Genomic DNA, 19281 nt, shown 5'->3' with positions numbered 1-19281 from the left:
AATTGGCGCCACGTAGCGAAAAGAAGAAACGACTGGCGCGCTGTTGTTAACTCGGCTATAATCGCGTAAGCGGTGACTACGCCAATCAAGAAGAAGAAGTATATCTGAAAATTCTTGCTTCACCTTTCATTTTTATACGCCCGTTGCAATATGTGCACAAATGTGCATGTGCGCTTGTTGCAACTTTTTACAGCTTAAAATTGACTCTTCTTTATCGCTGTGATTGCATTCAAGCGTTGCCAGCTGTTAAAACTAATGCTAATTGCCACATTTTTGTATGTTTTCAGTGCCACAATGTGCGTGTGTGTGCAGATAATACACACATACATATTTGGCGCTTCTTTGCAACGAGCTGCAGCGTTCTTCCACAACACTAATGTGAGAAAATTCTAGCTATTAAGTGGTTTCACGCTGAATGCTTCATAATCCAGGCATTAATAAGTAGATATATAATTATATATGTGTATACATTTATAGCCACGTATGAGTATCCGCGTCGAATCGGGTTTGTAATGCCCGTGTAATTCAAAAGTACTCTAGAGTAGAATGTGAAAGACGGTAATGATTCATTTAATCTGGCGTTGCAGTGAACGAAAAATATGAATATGTCTGTTAACGTGTTGCCACAATGTTGGTCAGCACTTAGTTGAAAGGTGTTAACATGCTTTAATGAGGCGATAACATATGTTGTACCAACAAAAAAAAAAACAAAGGTATGAAAAACAAAACCCGAAGGTCACACACTTTTGGATTCAGACAGTTAAAATCTTAAATGAAGCTGATTCCGAGTAAAAAACAAAGAAAATTGCATTTATATTATGAAATATTAATTTTTTTTTTGTAATTTTCACTAATACAAAAATTGGAAATATACAAGTTACAAAATAAAAATTGTGATAAAGTTAAAAAAAGATATGAAAGCAAATGGTATAATAACTCTTTACAGGAGTACAAAAATACGTGTTTTATTTAAAACTTGCACGAAAGTAAAAAAAAGTTAAACTTAAATTTGTTTTCAAAAAGTTGTAATCGAAAAAAAAGATCCATCGTCCAATTCTTTCATAATTATGTCTCAAAAATCTGTGTAAAATTTCATGACGATCAGTTGAGTAGTTCTCGAGAAACCTTGCCAAACCGACTTCAAAAGCACAGTTTCGAGAAAAACGCGTTTAAAGACGGTGCATTTAGCCTAGCTAGCCTCGAGCGCACGAGCTCTCAAATGCTGTATCTCCGAAACTATTACTCGGATGAACAACTTAAGTTTAGGACAATATTCTTGAAGTGTTGTAAAATCTAGGTTTTAAAAGGTTTTAAGCCACATTTTCACTCTCTCAACTTTTAAGACCCGACAAATTAAATTCATTCCATCACATTCGTCTCCCGTTTCAGTTGGTTCAAGAAGAGATTTACAGTCAGTTTAATTAATATTATTGAAATTGTGTATATGTACAAATAAACCATACCATACCATACTTACATACATATCCACATTTTTGTAAATCAACAATGCTTAAGACCAACCCTTCGACTAACTTCCTTACTCACTTATGTACCTTATTTATAGGCATAAATTTAATGAAAAGCTTGCGGCACATACTAACATGTGCCTTTAGGGCAATTCATTTCAGCCGTTTACCTTTTACAAGTATTATATGTACATATATGTATATGCAGGTATACTCGTGCTCATATGTCTATGAATTTAGGTGCGCCCACAGCAAGGACTTTTATCTCTTGTGGCGCATTTAGTACATTTTCACTCATAGTTACTACCGCACCCATTCTGCGGTCTGACCACAGACAACAAATATTTTGCAGGACAATTAGGGCTAACTCGCCTTTGCTGCTAATAACCAGTAAGTATTCTGAAGCAGACACACCTTGACCAACCCACCATGGAAAAGAACTGCAACAGAATAACGAAAGCGTCAAGGAGGTATTGAAATAATTACATATGTGTAGAGACTATATAGATTTTTTGAATATTTAAATTAATCTGATTCATTCACTAAAAATGGTGTTTTGAAAAGCTCTTCAATTATGATATTGAACAAACTTTGATTAGCTTATTCGTCACGTTTATTTTTATTAACTCTACTTTGGAACTTCGGTACAATTTGAAATAAATTTTGGATATTACCCATATATGTACTCTAAGAAATTTTTCGTTCAGTTATAAAGTGATGGAGGGTCAATAGAAGTTTCTTCATATGGTAAATATTTTATACCGTTCTTGTTTCTCCAAGGCTTTCGTTTAGTGCAGTTTTTATATAGGCTGTTTGTGAATTTTAAAACAAAGTGAAAGTATGGAAGTTATTATTATTTTTTATTTTTTATTAAAGCTTTTATTTATTTGCAAGCTTAATTTTTATTATGAAAACTTATTTTTCATACGAAAGCTCAATTTTTACCCGAAAGCTTATATTTTATGAAACCCTAACTGAACTTAGGGTAGGTTCAATTAGGCTCAGTCTTTTATGAAGGCTCAGTTTTTAATATGAAAGCTAACTTTTTGTATTAAAACTTAATTTTTTTTATTAAAGCTCAGTCTTACATAGTTTTTATGAAAAATCTTTTTTATATGAAAGCTTTATTTTTTATGAAAGTTCAGTATTTTGTAAAAAGCTTAATTTTTATGAAATCTTTATATTTGTTTTTTTTTATAAAAGCTCAGTTTTTTGTTTTATTAAAGTTCAATTTTAATGCAAAAGCTTAATTTTTTTTAAGCTAAATTTTTAAATTGAAATCTCAGGTTGTTATATAAAAGCTAACTTTTTATGTAAAATATTAATTTTATATGAAAGCTCTTCTTTATATAAAAGTTAAATTTTTATGAAAGCTGATATTTATATGAAATCTTTTTTTTTCATTAAAACTTCATTTTTATCATATATGCAAGCTCAGTTTTATATGAGAGCCTATTTTGTATATAAAAGCTTAATTTTTTATAAAAGATCAGTTATTTTGTATAAAAACTTATTTTTCCATATTTTTTATGAAAACTCAATTCTTAAATAAAAGCATAATTTTTGGTGGAAGCTCCGTTTTTAATATGGAATCTCATTTTTTTTTTTTATTAAATCTCAGTTTTTATTTGAAAACCAAGATTTTGAATGAAAACTCAGAAGCTGCATAAAGTTAGAAGCTTTATTATATGTATACTCGTATAGTATCAGGATGAGTAAAATGAGTAGGAAGAGAGGCTTGGCTATATTTCTGAACATGTTGCAAGCGCTTAAATATATGTTTCTGTATGTATTTTAAGTAATTATAGTGCTTTAACTTAATTGTTTTTGTTTTATGAATTTTCCAGGAAGAGTTTGACTTTCATGCATCCATAGTCATTAACATAACTTAGTGTGTATGTAAAAATTCGTAATGTCAACGTATATTTAACGCGCCCTAAAGACATTCGAAAGAATATATTGCATTTATTTATATTTTGCCGTTTCGCATAAATTTTAGTACGCCGCTCAATGCCAAACAAATTATAGAACATTTCAAGTACTGTGGGCATCATTTCTTGCTTGCCATTCGCATAAAGAAGAAGAAACTACTTCAACAAAATAACGTACAAATAACAAAAGATGCAAATAAATGTGATAATGACAACTGAGCAATACACCATTTATTAGTTTGTTGTCATTTCCTGGTGGCTGGTAGCTGCAAAAAACCAACAGCAACAACAAACAAATCAGCGAAATAACCAATTTGTAGCTGAGTTGACGCTCATAACTCTTCAATGCAAATGCGCTTGCTATTGAACGACTGACTCCAGCTGACTGTTAGAATTTATGACCCAACGCAGAAGATTTACATATCCTTCTGCGAGGTAATGTGCAATTGTGCTGAAGGATGAGTGGAAAATATAGCCAACGCGAATATATAACTCTTACCGACTATTAGAATACTTATATTTGTATATATACATATGTATTTGTATATATAAATAGACATTTACGTAGATATACATATGCATGTGTGTAAGTGTGTATGTATGCGGGTAGAAGTCGCGCTCGAAAACCTGCTGCGCCATTAGTGAAAGACGGGTGTGTTCGCAATTTTCCCGCATTGCGGCTGGAGGTTGGCAGATGCCAGTTAATGGCATCCCGATGGCAGTTGGAACAGGGCACAGTGCGAATTAGTTAACAATGCAGTAAAAGTTGACTCAAATGGTAATTGCTGCCCTCAGGCTAAGAGCAATAACTTCGCATACAAGTGGGCAAACATTTCTACACACATATACATTTTAGTACATCCTCAAGTAAATAGTGAAAGGAAGGGTTTAGTACCTTAGCGCTGCAAGTGTTTTAGGGGTGCTCATATTTAACCGGATTGTATTTTGAACGTTTCTTAGATTTAGAGAGTGCTTTCTCAACTCTCAAAGTGCAGAACCTCTAGAGCATTGAATATAAAAAAGAGCAAGACTATCAAGTCCTGAGACCACTCGATGGGTGGTTGCCTCTAGAAGTAATTTCTGAGATGTAAAAGCTTTTGTGTAAATTTTTAAACCTATCTGAGGAAACTTCTATTGAAATATTTCCCTTAACTTCTTACAAAGGCTAAGTGGAACATAAAATCCTCAAATCTCCAGACCAGATCAGATCTCCGAATGTTTCGGGTCTTTGCATAAATCCAAATAAAATCGTAGTTAGCGATAAGGAGCAAGAGAGAGATAGAAAATAGCGAAGTTTACATTAGGTTTCGAAATACCCAAGACTATGAGTTTTATAGTGTATTAAGGCAAGGTTCGAAAAAGAGTCCAATATAAGAAACTCTTTATCAACGCTGATTTCAGGCTTACAGCTGTAATGGTCAGCTTATTTCACGCAGAGGCCACAGCCATTAAGGTAGAAGAAGATTTTCTGCCCTGAAGTGTGGTCCATCCTGAGGGAGGTGAGTTTTGATTCCGATAGGAGGGCAGCCTTGATCTGAGAACCGCTTACGGAGTACTAAGTACCAAATATTCACTGCACTGCGCTACTTTACGTTAATACTTGAAACTGTTGAGATCTGCAAAACCGGTGGAAAGTATTGAAATTTCGATAACTACTTATTGTTGACTGAATAATAGAGTTGCAAAAGAGCTCAAGGAACGAATATCCGAAATTAATCGCAACTGAAAAATAGCTTTCAGCAGTATTCGCCTTTTCTAGCCATCCATGCGGCCATGCGAAAATTATTTCCAGATGACCGTTATAGAAGTAGCCCAACAGCTGGAATCTTATACGTTTGGTTATAGAGGGAAATCACCTGGAAGCTGAATAAATTACTTCAGCAGATTCATGATGGACTCCTTGACATGAGACCTCAAACGAGTTATTTCTACTCAGGATATGATACCTTTAACCGATCTTTAAAAGACTTTATTACTCAAAGCCGTTCATGGGTGCCAAGTGACTTTCTAATGAGTTCTTGGTACTCAAAGTAGTTTACTGACATACTCCTATGGAACTTTGGAACAATTTTTTAGAGTTTTTTATACCACAAATCACTTGTTTACATACAAAATATTTTCAAAGTCCTGATAAGAGAATACAGATTTGAAAATCAAAGTTAGAGGACCACCCTAACAATCGACTGATTGTTACTGAAATTTTTAAATCTTATTGAACCTGCTACGCTGATGCTGGTTCCACGCACATTTGGACAGAGAAAACTCAATTTCGCTGAATATTCCTTAAAAGATGGTTGCCAACGATATGAAAGTACGAAAGAGTCTTCAAGTGAATAAATGGCCATCACAGAATCCACTCGCAATGCGTTACTTACTCTATCGCCCTTCCTCTGCTCTTTTTAGTAGTCTTCCGTTGAGTTCAAAGTTTGCTGTACTATTGTGTAATACATCACTTATGCAAATAACATGAAATGTTAACAATAAAATTGAAAAATATAATAAATTTCAAACTATCTACACATACCGCCCTTAAATGGTGGCAGGCCGGCCTTTGGTGGGCCCCATTGTTGAGCTGTTAAGCGACACCGTAGGCACACCTTTAACTCACAGTTTCTTTGTGCCGCTTTGTGTAGACACACAAATGGACACTGAGGGAACCGAGCATTGCTGCCTCGCCTGGCCATGCCGGAGGCTGCCACAACGACTTTTGTGTGCCCTAATGCTGCGGCTCCAACAGGAAAGTGAACATTATCTGCTGCGATTCATCGCTTTTACATCGATGCATCGAAAATGTTTTTCTATATTCATATAAAGCGTACATTTATTTGCTGTGCTGTGATCTTGTTGTTGTGGAGCGTTCTTTTTGCTTAACTTTCTTTGTTTTAAGGCGTCGTCTTCGTGTTAACGTTTTCGTTTACAAATGTACTGTATTGTCTTGTCCGCCAATGCACTTATTTGCCAATGCGACTATTGTCCGCCACGGCTAGTAAAAAAGTAAGGGCCTACATCCGCACCTCCTTTCGACAGTTCTAGACTCTGTTGTCGCCGGCTTAGTGGACGACCCAACTAACCATGAGCAAACAAAATACACTTCAGTTGAACTTTGTAAAGCAACTCAACTTTCATTGCTTTGCTCTGCTGGAATTACCAGTGTTTGTCCGTCCGTCCGTCTGCCTAGTTGTAGCCCAACTGCCAATTTTCATTGTTGTATGCCAACGCCCGTCTTTTACCGTTCCACCGCACGCGTCAGCGGCATTTTGTTAGCGTTTTGCTCGACACAATGGGAGTTTTCATATTTTATTTTCATTTTCTTTGAAGCTCACTTCTACATGGGCGTACAACTGCAATTATGCAGCGTGGAAAATAAATAAACAAGCGGGCAAATAGCCAAATGATCTCATCCATTTAAATCCGCGATACGAGTTTGAGTTGTGAGCTTGGTGTTGAAGGCTTCAACTTCACGCCACGTCAGCGTTGTACTCTACCGGCTGCGAGATTAATTTTATCGCTCTACCGAATGATTGCAGCACTCATGCGTGCAACTTGACAAATACCTATATACGATTTAAGAAGTACTTCTTTAGAGGATTTTTCCTATAAATAAATCGTATCTTGAATTTTTTATAGAAATAAAATCTTCAAGTTATTCGATGTTTTTTTTTTACTAATTTGGATTTTGGATAATTTTGTGCCCACAGTACGTGGAACTATCAATGGTTTTGTAAAATTTGAAGTGCATCACATCTCCATTATCGAAGAAAATTTTAACATAACCTTGATTTTTGACCTGCTTTGACGTGGTTTTTTCGGCTTCAGCTCACCTTTGGCAAGATATTCGGAAGTTTGATCATCTAGTTTTGGATCGTAAATATAGATTCATAGATACAGCCAGTACTAATACGTTTACGATGCTGTTTTTCGAAACAATTAAGTGATTTTGGAGCCTAAATGATCTTCCAAAATGGGTTTCACCGATGCACCCGATATTCCAACAATGCTAGTAAGATATCTGACTGTTAATCGTCGATCCTCACTAATTTCTTTTTTTATTTTATTAACGTGTTGATCATCGGTTGATATATGTTGATGGCCATCCTGAACATGGTTCATCATAAGTCGTAGAGCTTCCAATCTTGAAGCCCGTTCAACTAAATTGATGGCCGTCCTGGATGTGTTTTATCGTCAATACGTTCTTGACTCTCTTTGTGAATAATTTAAACCAATCAAAACACTTGTTGGCGGCAAAAAATCATCACTGAAGGCCTTTTCCAATATTCTGAAGGTTTCGGCACCAGAGATTTCAAAACATCGATTAAATTGTCAATGTATTTTTCCCTTGAGAAGGATTTATTGTAAAATGTTAGTATTAAGAGAGTTAAACGAAAATTCTAAAAAACTAATCTTGAAATCGGGAATCAGCTATAAAACTTTAACTTATTATGGATTCTGAATTCTCAAAAGTGGTTAGTGTACATGATTTAATAAGTCTATTCACTTCAAAAAACTCGGATGGAACGTTATCGTACTACACTTTTATATAGATATTACTCTGACCGAGTTCAGCACATCGCATCACGACTTCAAGTCATTCATCCAACTGCGAAACGCTTCGTTTTAGATTCAATGGTATATTGCAAAGCAAATAATATAAATAAATATATTCACAAAATGCTGATAGGCAAATAAACTCATAAAATGAGGCCACCTTTTTTCAGCACCTCCAGAACCCCCACTGAAATTGTAAAGATTAAAGATGGAAATGCGAAAAAGAGCAAGTCATAACAGTAATCACTTTGATTGTTTCGCCGAACAAAAGTTTGAACCTTATAACCGTACTTTCTATATAAATAAAGGAAAGCACAGATAATGCATTTGACACAATATCAAAGAAGGTTATATTATAAAAAAATTTATAAAAAAAAAGGAGAGATAGTATAAAAAAATAAAGAGATCACAAAAATTAAAATTAAGTTAAAAAAGGAGAGAGCTTTCTAGCTTTACTTTACGTATTATCACACATAATCAGAGCAACGTGAAAGGCTGATAACGAGGAATTTATTGCCAAAAGCCAGAGCAAATTTGCGTTACTTTGCCCTAGAATATTATAACACATACTTATGGCAAATGCGAAGAGGATTGGGGAAAAATGTAAAGTGGAAGTAAAAGAAAAAATATATTAATTATAATTGGGATAAATAAACACTTTTATAAGCGTTAATGTGTTTATGTATATATATATGTGTTTATTTATATATGTATGAATGGATAGTATATAAGTATATATATATAGTTATGTATATATGACTATTAGGGTGGGTAAAAAAAAAAATTTTTTTGTTTGTCTAGTGCTCTCAGAATTGCTTAATAAGCACCTCAAAGAAGGCACTCCAAATATGGGTTCTATTGTAAGGTCCTCCCCATAACGGTTTTCTATTTTTTCTTATTACAAAAATAAGATTAAAATTAAAATAATTAATAGCTCCTTCTTGGGAAACCTTTCTCAGAGGTGCCTATGAACCAATTTTTCAGAGCACCAACACAAAAATGTTTTCGATTTTTGACCCCCCTTAATGTCTATGTATATTTAAGCAGTCAACATGTCATAATTCTTGGATTTATAACAAATGGAGACAGCGAATTTTTGAGAAAAACTGCGAAGGTCGATTTCACAACAAACAAAATTTTTTAATATTAAAGCTGGCGCTCCAGCTATTTTCAAGGTTATAGTGATTACCTGGAAGTGGTATGAAAATTATTATTTTTTGCTTACTGAATAGTTTGAAAAAGAAAATCAGAACAAAGAATATGGCATAAGCCGCAACTAGTATGGAAAAATATTACAACAAAATTGTTTTGTGCTGAGGCAAACGTCTAATCGGCCAATTAAAATCGAAATGCGCTATAGTAGATAGAAATAATACGATTACTGCCTGCTGGCGGATGTGGAACTGTAAACATTTTTATTCTATGTATGTAAGTGGTCAGCTAACTGACTCATCGACTACCTGAGTGCTCATGCAGTCAGTTATATAATATTTCATGAACGTATATTTTCACATATAAATCTTACGCCTAAGCTTCTTAAAACATTTTTATATACCATTTTTTGCCTATAGAACGCAGGAAATCTCGTTTCATGCTGTTCTATGCACTCACGCCGCCGATTAAACGCTCATAGAACTAGCATGGAAGTAGCTGCAGCAGAATCAATAACATATGTATATATATATATGTATGGTTTGAATGGCATACAACAACCATAAACCAGTGGAGGCAGAAGCTGCGCTGGCGTTTGGCAACATAAAATCAATTTCGGTCAGATCGCGGCAAGCATGCGCGGCGTGCTGCTGAGCTTTTTATGAGCGGCTACAAGAAATATGAATATTTCGATATTTATTGTAATACATACAGACATATGTACATATATAATACGCTATACATGTATTTGCACTCATTTCAAGATTTTTTAGCGATAGATTTTTTTTAGCAGAAAATGTAAATAAATAACCGGCGGTTCAAAACATTATTCAAAGAAATTATAATATTTAATAATTTTTTTTTTCAAATGCAAAAAGAACAATAATTCATATAACTCGTCATTCCAGTTTTTGTTTTTTGCAGCTTTAATTTTTTTAATGTTTTTTTTTTCCGTGCTCAACGTGGCGCTCAAGTCGCTAAGTAGTCAAATTTCCTCCTCATGCAAATTCAGGCGCAAACAGCTTCGAATGATAATAGCGTATGTAAGTGTGAATGTATGTTAAATCGCCAGTACGCGTTGTTTAGAATAATTTAATTAATTTTTTTTATTTGCCGCCTTTTTGAATCTAATTTCTTTGTGTGGCTTTCAGCGCGCCGTCAACATATAACAATTCATATTTGGTGGCATTTGCTTGTTCTGCCAAATGTACTCTACTCATACATACATTTATACATATCTATAGAGTTACATATATATGTGTGCATGTGATGTATAATGTATTTTTGTTGGAATCATATCAAATTCGTGCGTTCATTCACACCAGCGCGATTTTCAGTGGACGTACGCGACTAGATCCAATGCTCGTGACAGCTTTTGGCGTCAATAGTTGACAGCAGGGCGACTGCGCCACATGGCGTCAAGACATCTGTTGTGTATATTTCTGAATATTTAAAGCAAATAATGAGGGCTTTGATATTTAGCGATAGCAACTATCGAGATGCGCAACTGGTTCGCTTATATTTTAGCAGTTTTACCAGAAAGTTCAGATCTAGTTTTTTTAAAATATTCCCGTAACTAAAAACTTTTATTAAAAAATAAATATTTTTGCTGCTACTCTTCGAATTGCTAAACTTAGTTTTTGATGTACATATTTAAAGAGTATCAGAGCAGATATATCGAAATTTTATTTCAAATAAACCCAATTTTTTCCAAATCTTATTGATCGATTGTTATCTAGTTTCTTATTTTAAATCACTGACTTGAGCCCGGAAGCAGCCTAAGGGAATGAAAATGGAATACAAACAAAGTAGGTAACAACTCATTATTAATGGAAATGCTTCACCAAACTCAGTACTATTAAAATAATATTGCATTACGGCCATTTATATAAATCTCTTGTGAACTTGGTACGCATTGACAAGCCTAGAATTTGAGTATTTAGGAGCTCCATAGTATGAGACACTGAAAGAGGTAATGATAATTTTATTAATATGTACATTGCAACTAGTTCAGTTAAAAGAAAGGACTAACAAGCCACTTGAATATGATTTAAGCTTAGATAATGATAGTGAGGCCGCAAAGTCTATTGAAATTTGCGTCAAGCACAGGCAAAGTAAAGGTTGATTGTTCCTCACTGACCTCCATCTGATATTGAAAAGAACCAAAACAGGGCTATACACGGCCGGACTAACCTAAGATAAGCTTTAATCAGCATTTAGAGGTGGATTATAATTTTAATTTATTTATTTTGCTAATCCTTAATTACTATGCCAAATATGAGAAAGCAGTTTGTTTACAGCAGCTGCTTAAGAGTACAACTCAGTAGTGTGTTGCGATTTTTAGAGTAGATAAAAATATCGAACAAAGAATTTTACTCCAATTTTGTATTTCTAACCAAATTTCGTGTGCGGAATCATTGCAAGTGTTGGAAAAGGCTTACAGTGATTCAGTTATGTCAAAAACCTACGATTGGTACAAAGCCTTCAAAGACAGTCAAGAGATCGTTGATGACATGCCTCGTTCTGGACGACCTTTGTCCTCTTCAACTGATGAAAATATTAAAATAGTGAAGGATATGATGCTTGAAAATCGTCACGAAAGTGTTAGAGAAATGGTAAGAGAGATCGACATATCTTGGAAGCCCGCTCAAATGATTTTGGAGGATATTGTAGATATGAAACGCGTTCTTGCTTGTATCATCCCGGAAAAGATAAACTTTTTTCAAAAAGTGTACCGTAAACAGATCTCTTTGGACATGTTTAATCGTGCGAATTCCCACATTCATGGAGAGCACTATGACACATATACAAAATTAGCTGAAGGTGCTGAAGACCATCCCTAAAAGTGCTTATGAAAAGTGTTTCGGGAACTGGAAAAATCATTGGCTTAAGTGTATTATGTCTGGTGAGGATTAAATTGAAGGCGAATAAATAATTATTGACAAGTATTTAAATATTTGGCGTTTTATTTACATTTTCCCACCTACTTTACTGTTTAGCTGTTTATTTCTCGGTACCGCGGATATCGGAACACTATAGCAGTAAAAGGTTTAGATCTGGTGTTGCAATCTATGATGATTAACGGGGTAAAGTTTCCATTTGCTTGGCATCGGTTGAATGATTTAAAAATCTCTAGATATCATCACCGAAATGAAAATTATTCGGCGTATATATCAAAATGTATCTATAAGTAAGGAAATAATTGCTGAGGTTCCCATGAATTCAGAATAGAAATTGTGTTCGATGCGAGAAAATTTTCTATGAAGTGTGAACAGGCTGTAAATATAATATTCTTAGACAGAAAGGGTGAAGAAAGGAAAACATTTAAATAAGAATTCAAACTTTCTCACACGATATTGATCACAAAAATTCTCACAACTTAATTGAAAACATAAAACAAAAGCAAACACATCAATATAACAGCGCTGAAGGAACTGCTGACGTACAAAATGCGTCGAACAAACCATAATTACATACATATATATATTTTTTTGTTTGATTTGTGAAAACTTAGCAATTCAACACCCATTTAGACGCAGCAGGTTTATGTACAAAGCAATCATATTTAAAAATTTACGCTCGCAGCAACCCATATAGCCGCACATACTTATGTACATACGTACAGCACTAATTTCACCTTCAAAGTCGGAATATATTAATCATCTGCGCTGAAAATTACTATGAAAATAAGCAAATGAAATTTTGTTTCTATTTATTTTTTGGTGGTTTTTGGAAATCTCTAGGCGTTTTATTGAACCTCACTGCTTGCTGCTGGAATTTTCTAAACCAACGCAAATGCGTAACAAAACTCAGCGACGCGTATAATTTGCGGAGCCAAGCAATTGAAAAATTATATGAAAATAGCGAAGAAATGATTAAAGTGTTGTTTGTTTGGTTAACCGATGAACGTCAATGGTAATCGGTTTATGCGCTCTTTAACACGGGCAATTGTTATACATATGTACTCTATCTACTATATATAATATAACAAATATTTCGTGAGGTGATTTTTGGTACTCATTGAGAGATTTAACGGTAACAAATCAAAAGCCATAGTACGCAATTAAATTGTGCTTTATGATCGTCCGAAGTGATCGTAAAACACACACGAGCACATACACGCACAACGATTGCTTGCAGCGGGCGCAATCGGTCGATATCCACGAGTGGCCTAACGCCTCGATCAATGTCCAATACAAGCTGATGTCATAATTCACAATTATTAAACTTGTTCCGCACTCTTTGAACGAGTATTTTTTGTTGCTTCTCCTATTACTCGCCGTTTGTTTGTTATAACTCGGCTATTTCACCAGTTATGCATTATGATACAATTATACTATATATTATAGACACGATTATATACTCATGGTACACTGTTTTATTCCGACAAATAAGAATTTTTGTCGACACATTTTTATTGTTTACTTATACATATAATGTATTAATTTATTTCACTTTTACATTTCCATAACGGCTGGAACTCGTGCCACACTCTATTAAGTCAATAGAAAGTTGGCGAAAAATATGCAAATAACAATGGGATGATAATTAAAATATCTTTTTCCAATTGAAGACAGTCTAATTTGGTGGTAGAAAATTTAATTGCTGCCAGCACTTTCAAATATCGCCACGAATTGCCGACAAAGCATAAAAAATTTTTAAAAATATTGACTAATTTTATGATTCAATTGAAAGCAGGCTATACATATTTATATATGTATTCATTATATAGTATTATGATATTGAAAACAGTGACTGAAAATAATTAGAAAATATACCAAAAAATGATTTTTCTAATAACGCTACTCAGAATGCCTTGGTAAACCTCTCATGGCTTAAGAAAGTAAGCTTCATCCCTCAGCACATCGGAAGTAACTAGCGTTGACACTTTACTATACTAGTTTAAATTATTTTTTAATCATCTTATTAAATTCTATAATACTTTTAGGATATTGTCCTAAATTTCCAAGTTGATCCGAATAATAGTTTTAAATACAGCCTTGAGAACTTGTGCGGTGGAGGCTACCTACCCCGCCTGTAAATACACGGTCTTTAAACGCGTTTTTCTTGAAACTTTGTTTTTTGAAGTCGTTTGGCAAGATTCTCAATAGCTACCAAACCAATTTTCAATTTTCCACAAGTCCTTGAGCTAGAATAATTAAAGGTTTGGACAAAGAATTTTGTTCGATAACAACTATTTGAAAAAAATGTCAGGAAATATTCACTAAAATTTAAATTTTTTTGTTAAAATGTCTGCCAAAAATCCAATTTTCAGTTCTTTTTCCTTCATTCAAATTCTAAGATAAGGTTATAACTGAAAAATAATAATATTTTTTTACCTTAGACGATCGTGTAAGGAGTTATGCGAGTTTAAAATATTTATTTCCAAAAATTTCAGAACTTCTTTCTTAATAGTGTATGCTTGTAACAATAAAAAAATTAAAAAAAAATTAATTTTTTTATGTGAGAAAAAAATATTGAAAAAAGGCTGTTTTTACCCGAGGAAACCCAAGTAAGCCCTAATAAAAAAATCGTCAACAAATCAAGCTTCGAATAACTGTAACAATAGGATTAAAAAGGTGAGGGCTTCAATAATGCCTCATTGTTATGGCTTCAGAAAGTTTACTTGACTTAACACTTTTTTCTTTTATTTTTGAGATGGAATTTGAAGCAACACAAATACATAGCACATGTCAAATTGGTCTATCATCAATCAATTGTTGCAATGCTGGCTATTATGAATTAAATTGTATTGAACTTATTATATGAAGTTTGACGAAAGGATTTTTGTACTTGATATTAATATAAGGTGGAACGCTAGAAAACTTTCGAATGCTGAGATATTTTTAATTTAAATCAAGAATACCTGTTCTCATATTGCGCCATTGTTCAATATTATGGATTGATGCAATATATTTCTGAGAGACTTTACTTCATTTATCGAATTACGGTCCATATAATAACAGTGTTCATTCATAAAAAATACAGTTAAATGACGTTCACTAACTACTTTTGTGATAACTATCAAGAGCCGTTTGTCTCGAGGCTATTATTATAACATGCCTAACAATAATTGAATATCTAAGAAAAATTGCTGCTGAGTAGCTTTGTTTATCTCGCACTTTAATCTCTAGTATTTATTCAGACGCTCACTTATTCCACATAAAATGATCTCAATTTATATTTCCATTTAAAGAGACACATGTATACCAACAAATCATGGAAATATATTTATACCTACATATGTACATACTAACTGATTTACATATGTGTGCGTGCAGGTATTCCAATAAATAAGCCGACTAATTTTCAAATGCAAAGTGTCAATTGTAGTGTCAGCTAGACTAGAAATGTTTATGACTAACGCTTTCTATATAAATAAATACCTCTAACTATGTGCCTACAAATATAACTGTGCATATATGTGTATGTATGTATTTATAAAATATATTTAAGTTTAAGTAAACATTTTAGTCGTATAATATTTAAGAGTGTGCGCGCAGGTGTTTTGCTTACAACCAGCAGTTTCATTATCAGCGATGATAACGAAAATGTACATCTACCTATACATATATATATGTATATATAGTATGCAAGCAGACGGTCGGTTAAAAAACATTTGAAGCCATCAAACACAAGAAGAGTAACGACCGATCATCAAATAGATGTGGTGAATTATTAAGTTAGGCAGAGATAAGAGACCAAAGGTATTTCGGTAGTATCACTTAATAAATTCCATAGCACAGCTATTTAGATAGGCAAGTGGATAGGCATTGCTGCCAGCAGCTAAATTCAGTATAATATGTAACATTTGAAAACATTAGGGGTGTTCTATCAACCTCGAACCAATATGGCAACCTAACCCGACAGAAACTGGAAACGCTTCGAGCTTGCTTTAAACTATTATATATGCTACCAGTGGTTCTATATCTATCATATAGACGATATATTTATTATTTTCATCATTCAGAAATATAAAGCTTTTCGGAGTAATATTATACTAATATTATTATACTAATATTACTAGATTAGTTTGACAATGCTTCTCTATTATAAAAGAAAGTTGGCCCTCGATAATAAATACAAACTCGAATATGTAAATAAAAATACCATTTACGACTTTCGGAATAAAAGTTTTCGGGTTAAGCAAATTTCGGATAATACAATAATTTCTTAATATAAAAAAATAATAAATTAGTTTAATTAATTAAAAAGCTAATATTTTGTACCAAATTGAAAACAATAACCAACGTTAAACATAAAATATATAATATAATCCAAAAAATAAGACCCATCCTAATGTCTAGACATACATAAATAATAGCTTATTAGATAACAGTGACATTAACTGCTGTTAGTTCATTAAAGTTTATTTAGCTGATGGCAATTTAGTTAGTAAGCCGGTTGGCTGTTTGGTATATGCTTATCTCACCCGATGTGGTGCGCCCAGCAGACGGAGTATGGTGCTCAATTGCGTGGCCAACGGCATGGTGGCGGCGAAGCCGTAGGTTGGCGCACGCGTCGGTATTGGATACATGGCGGTGCAGTTGAGCGGCTCGGTATCGACCAGATACTGCACCCGCAATGTAATCAATTCGTCCGGATCCATTTTCACTATCATTTTGTGGCACCTGCTATTGACGTTGTTGTTGCCGAACGGCGCGTTTTCACGCAAAAACTCCCACCTAACGGCGATTTATGTTTAAACGGTTGCTTTTTCGTTTTGTTTTTGTTTTGCTTTTTATTTTCGTTATTTCGCTGCTTTTGTTGTAATTCACTATTATCTCATGCACTTCGTTTACACATACAGACACACACACGCACACTAGTTGTGTCACTAATGTGTTGTGTTTTATTTGCGCAGGTGTGTGTGAGAGTTTTCGCTTTCCGCCACTTTTGTACCGTTAGAAAACATGTTAAACTCGCGATAGTTGTCGCTAATTTTGCTTTGAATTCGGTTTAACTGATGTTTTCGTGGATTTTTCGTCGCGCAAAATTTTTGCTGCGCGTGTTTTACAACTTTGTGTACACTTTGGTTGTTTTTTATTTTTATGTTTTTAGTGTGTGGGCCTCACTGTTTGTTATTTTGAAAACTTAGTTAATTTAGTAAATCACTTTCATTAAGGCACTTTTTCGTAGATTTATTGCTATTTTTCAGTTAATAACAACAATGTTGTTCCGTTTCTTTTTTGGCGCTCTAAAAATGGTAAGTAATTTAAGCTTCAACAATTTGTGAATAAACTTTCCGGAGTGCAAAAACTTTTCTTCACAAAATTATTTATTATTATTTGATATATTTTTTCACAACATTTCACATAGACACATTATAAGATTTGCTTAAAAACTTTACTAATCTAGAGTCTCTATCTGTATCAATGTGAAATTTTATATTTTTTCGCTGCTGCTGCCCGATTGATGAATGTAGTTCATACTCGTTATTTACATTGATCTTTAAGTACTTTTGTAAGTAATAAGTATCGTATCCGGTTTTCTAAATGAAAATAGACTATCAACTCAACAAGTTCTTTCAAAATTTATTTGAGAGCGATTTTCCGCCGGCAAAAAAAGTAACATATGTAGGTAGTGCTACCACTTTCGAGAGTTATACAATATTAAGTATTTTTTGATAACCTAATATTTTATTAGTAATTTCGATTAATCATATTTTCTATATTATTATTGCTCATTGATCTCAGTAAACCAAGAGGCTGCCTCTATATTCACCTCTCTCTTTCCCATATCTCTTGAAGTAATGTTCACAATCTCCAAGTTAAGTTCACCTCAATAGATAAATAATAAAGCATAAGTTTCTGAAAGTTTATTTAAGGAGCAAAAAACCCATATCATTGTTTCAATCGATAGATCGGTTTTATTGTTTTATCACCCCTTTTATGGGTGGTGGCGCTGAATGGAATACTAATGTGAGCAAAACGTTTTTTGTTTTTTTTTTTCAATCCGCGAAACAGTTGTTAAAGTCAACTTCCGCCATAGATTTCACCAACCATTACAGGTATACCAACTTAAAAAAAATTCTACGAATGAGTTTTTGCGTGAAACTTAAATTAAATAGTCGTACAATTTTTTGACAACTTAAACTCAATGGAAAAGGGGTGAAAGCAGTAGCATTTTCAGACGGCATAGTGTTAATAAAATCAGGGACATTTGCTGCCGCCTTCAATGAGATTACGGGAAAAGATCCAGTTGTAAACAGTATTAAAAGGAAACAGATGCATTTCAGGAATAAACCAAAACTACCCCAATTAATCTTGCCTCACTCGATTGTTCCCCACAGCAAAACACCTGGGGTTCAAATCGATACCAAACTAAATTAGAATATCAACATTTAAAAATAAACGAATTAATGATATATGGCAGGATACTGGAGCCTTATATGGATGTAATAGGCCGTCGTTACGTCAATTTTGATATGTGGAGCACTAGTTTGGTCGCCAGAATTAAAAAAAAATGTAGTATTTAGAATATCAGAAAATTAAATGGTATACAAAAATGAGCTTCTGCCGGGACTTTAAGTAATGGCCGATTTATGCGCTGAATATACTCCTGCATCAAATGCCTTACTCTGAAGTAAATCATAGTATATCCGCCCAAAGTTCGGTTTCAATAGCCACTTAAGGTGAGGATACCCTCAAGATGTGAATGGAGACGGGGTTTAGTAGAGAATATATATATATATATATATATAGAGAAGCTTGATACAACTTCTATCGTACTGATGGGTTGAAAATGAACTGTAGAGGAGGAGCTGGTGTTTACTACAATGAGTTCGGAATCTCTCACTCTCTCACTCTCTCTCTCTATATATATATATACAATCGCATTTCCGTAGTTTATTTTTCTGCACTCTCTACTACATTCGTGCTCTAACGGTACTATATATATATTATATATTACTATTTATAGAGAAGATCTATGGTGTTCTATTAAATAACTGCAGGAGGATACAGAACGCAACCATATAATTATTGCCGCCGCTTCAAGCGATAAAGAAATCTTTTTCACTTTCTCTGCAAATGCCCAGTACTAACACAAAGCAAACACAGAATACTTCGAACCCAAAAATTATTTTATGGGTCTAAGTTATTTAAACCAAATTAAGCTTTAGTGTTGCCGATCAACTTTCCAAATCGCTTAAAGGTTACTTGAAGTATTAGTATTGTATGGTATTC

The 19281-nt window shown here is 33.8% G+C and overlaps 1 protein-coding gene across 7 annotated transcripts in view; it reads right to left on the bottom strand.

Moving 5' to 3' along the window:
* LOC108976754 (FH1/FH2 domain-containing protein 3) overlaps positions 1-19281 on the bottom strand; it is a 129556-nt gene that overhangs the window by 38132 nt on the left and 72143 nt on the right. For 3 of the 7 annotated variants that reach the window (XM_018946036.1, XM_018946035.1, XM_018946034.1), the window contains exon 1: positions 16527-17291. The exons of the other annotated variants lie outside the window; for them this stretch is intronic. In XM_018946036.1, the coding sequence (XP_018801581.1) occupies positions 16527-16715 (189 nt within the window). In that variant the 5' untranslated portion in view covers positions 16716-17291. Of the gene's footprint in view, positions 1-16526; positions 17292-19281 lie in introns of those variants that run through there. 7 annotated transcript variants of the gene reach the window in all.

Source organism: Bactrocera latifrons, unplaced genomic scaffold (genome assembly GCF_001853355.1).
Source record: "Bactrocera latifrons isolate USDA-ARS-PBARC rearing strain unplaced genomic scaffold, ASM185335v1 scaffold_8, whole genome shotgun sequence".
NCBI lineage: Eukaryota > Metazoa > Arthropoda > Insecta > Diptera > Tephritidae > Bactrocera > Bactrocera latifrons.
This window is presented reverse-complemented; position numbering and strand designations above follow the sequence as displayed.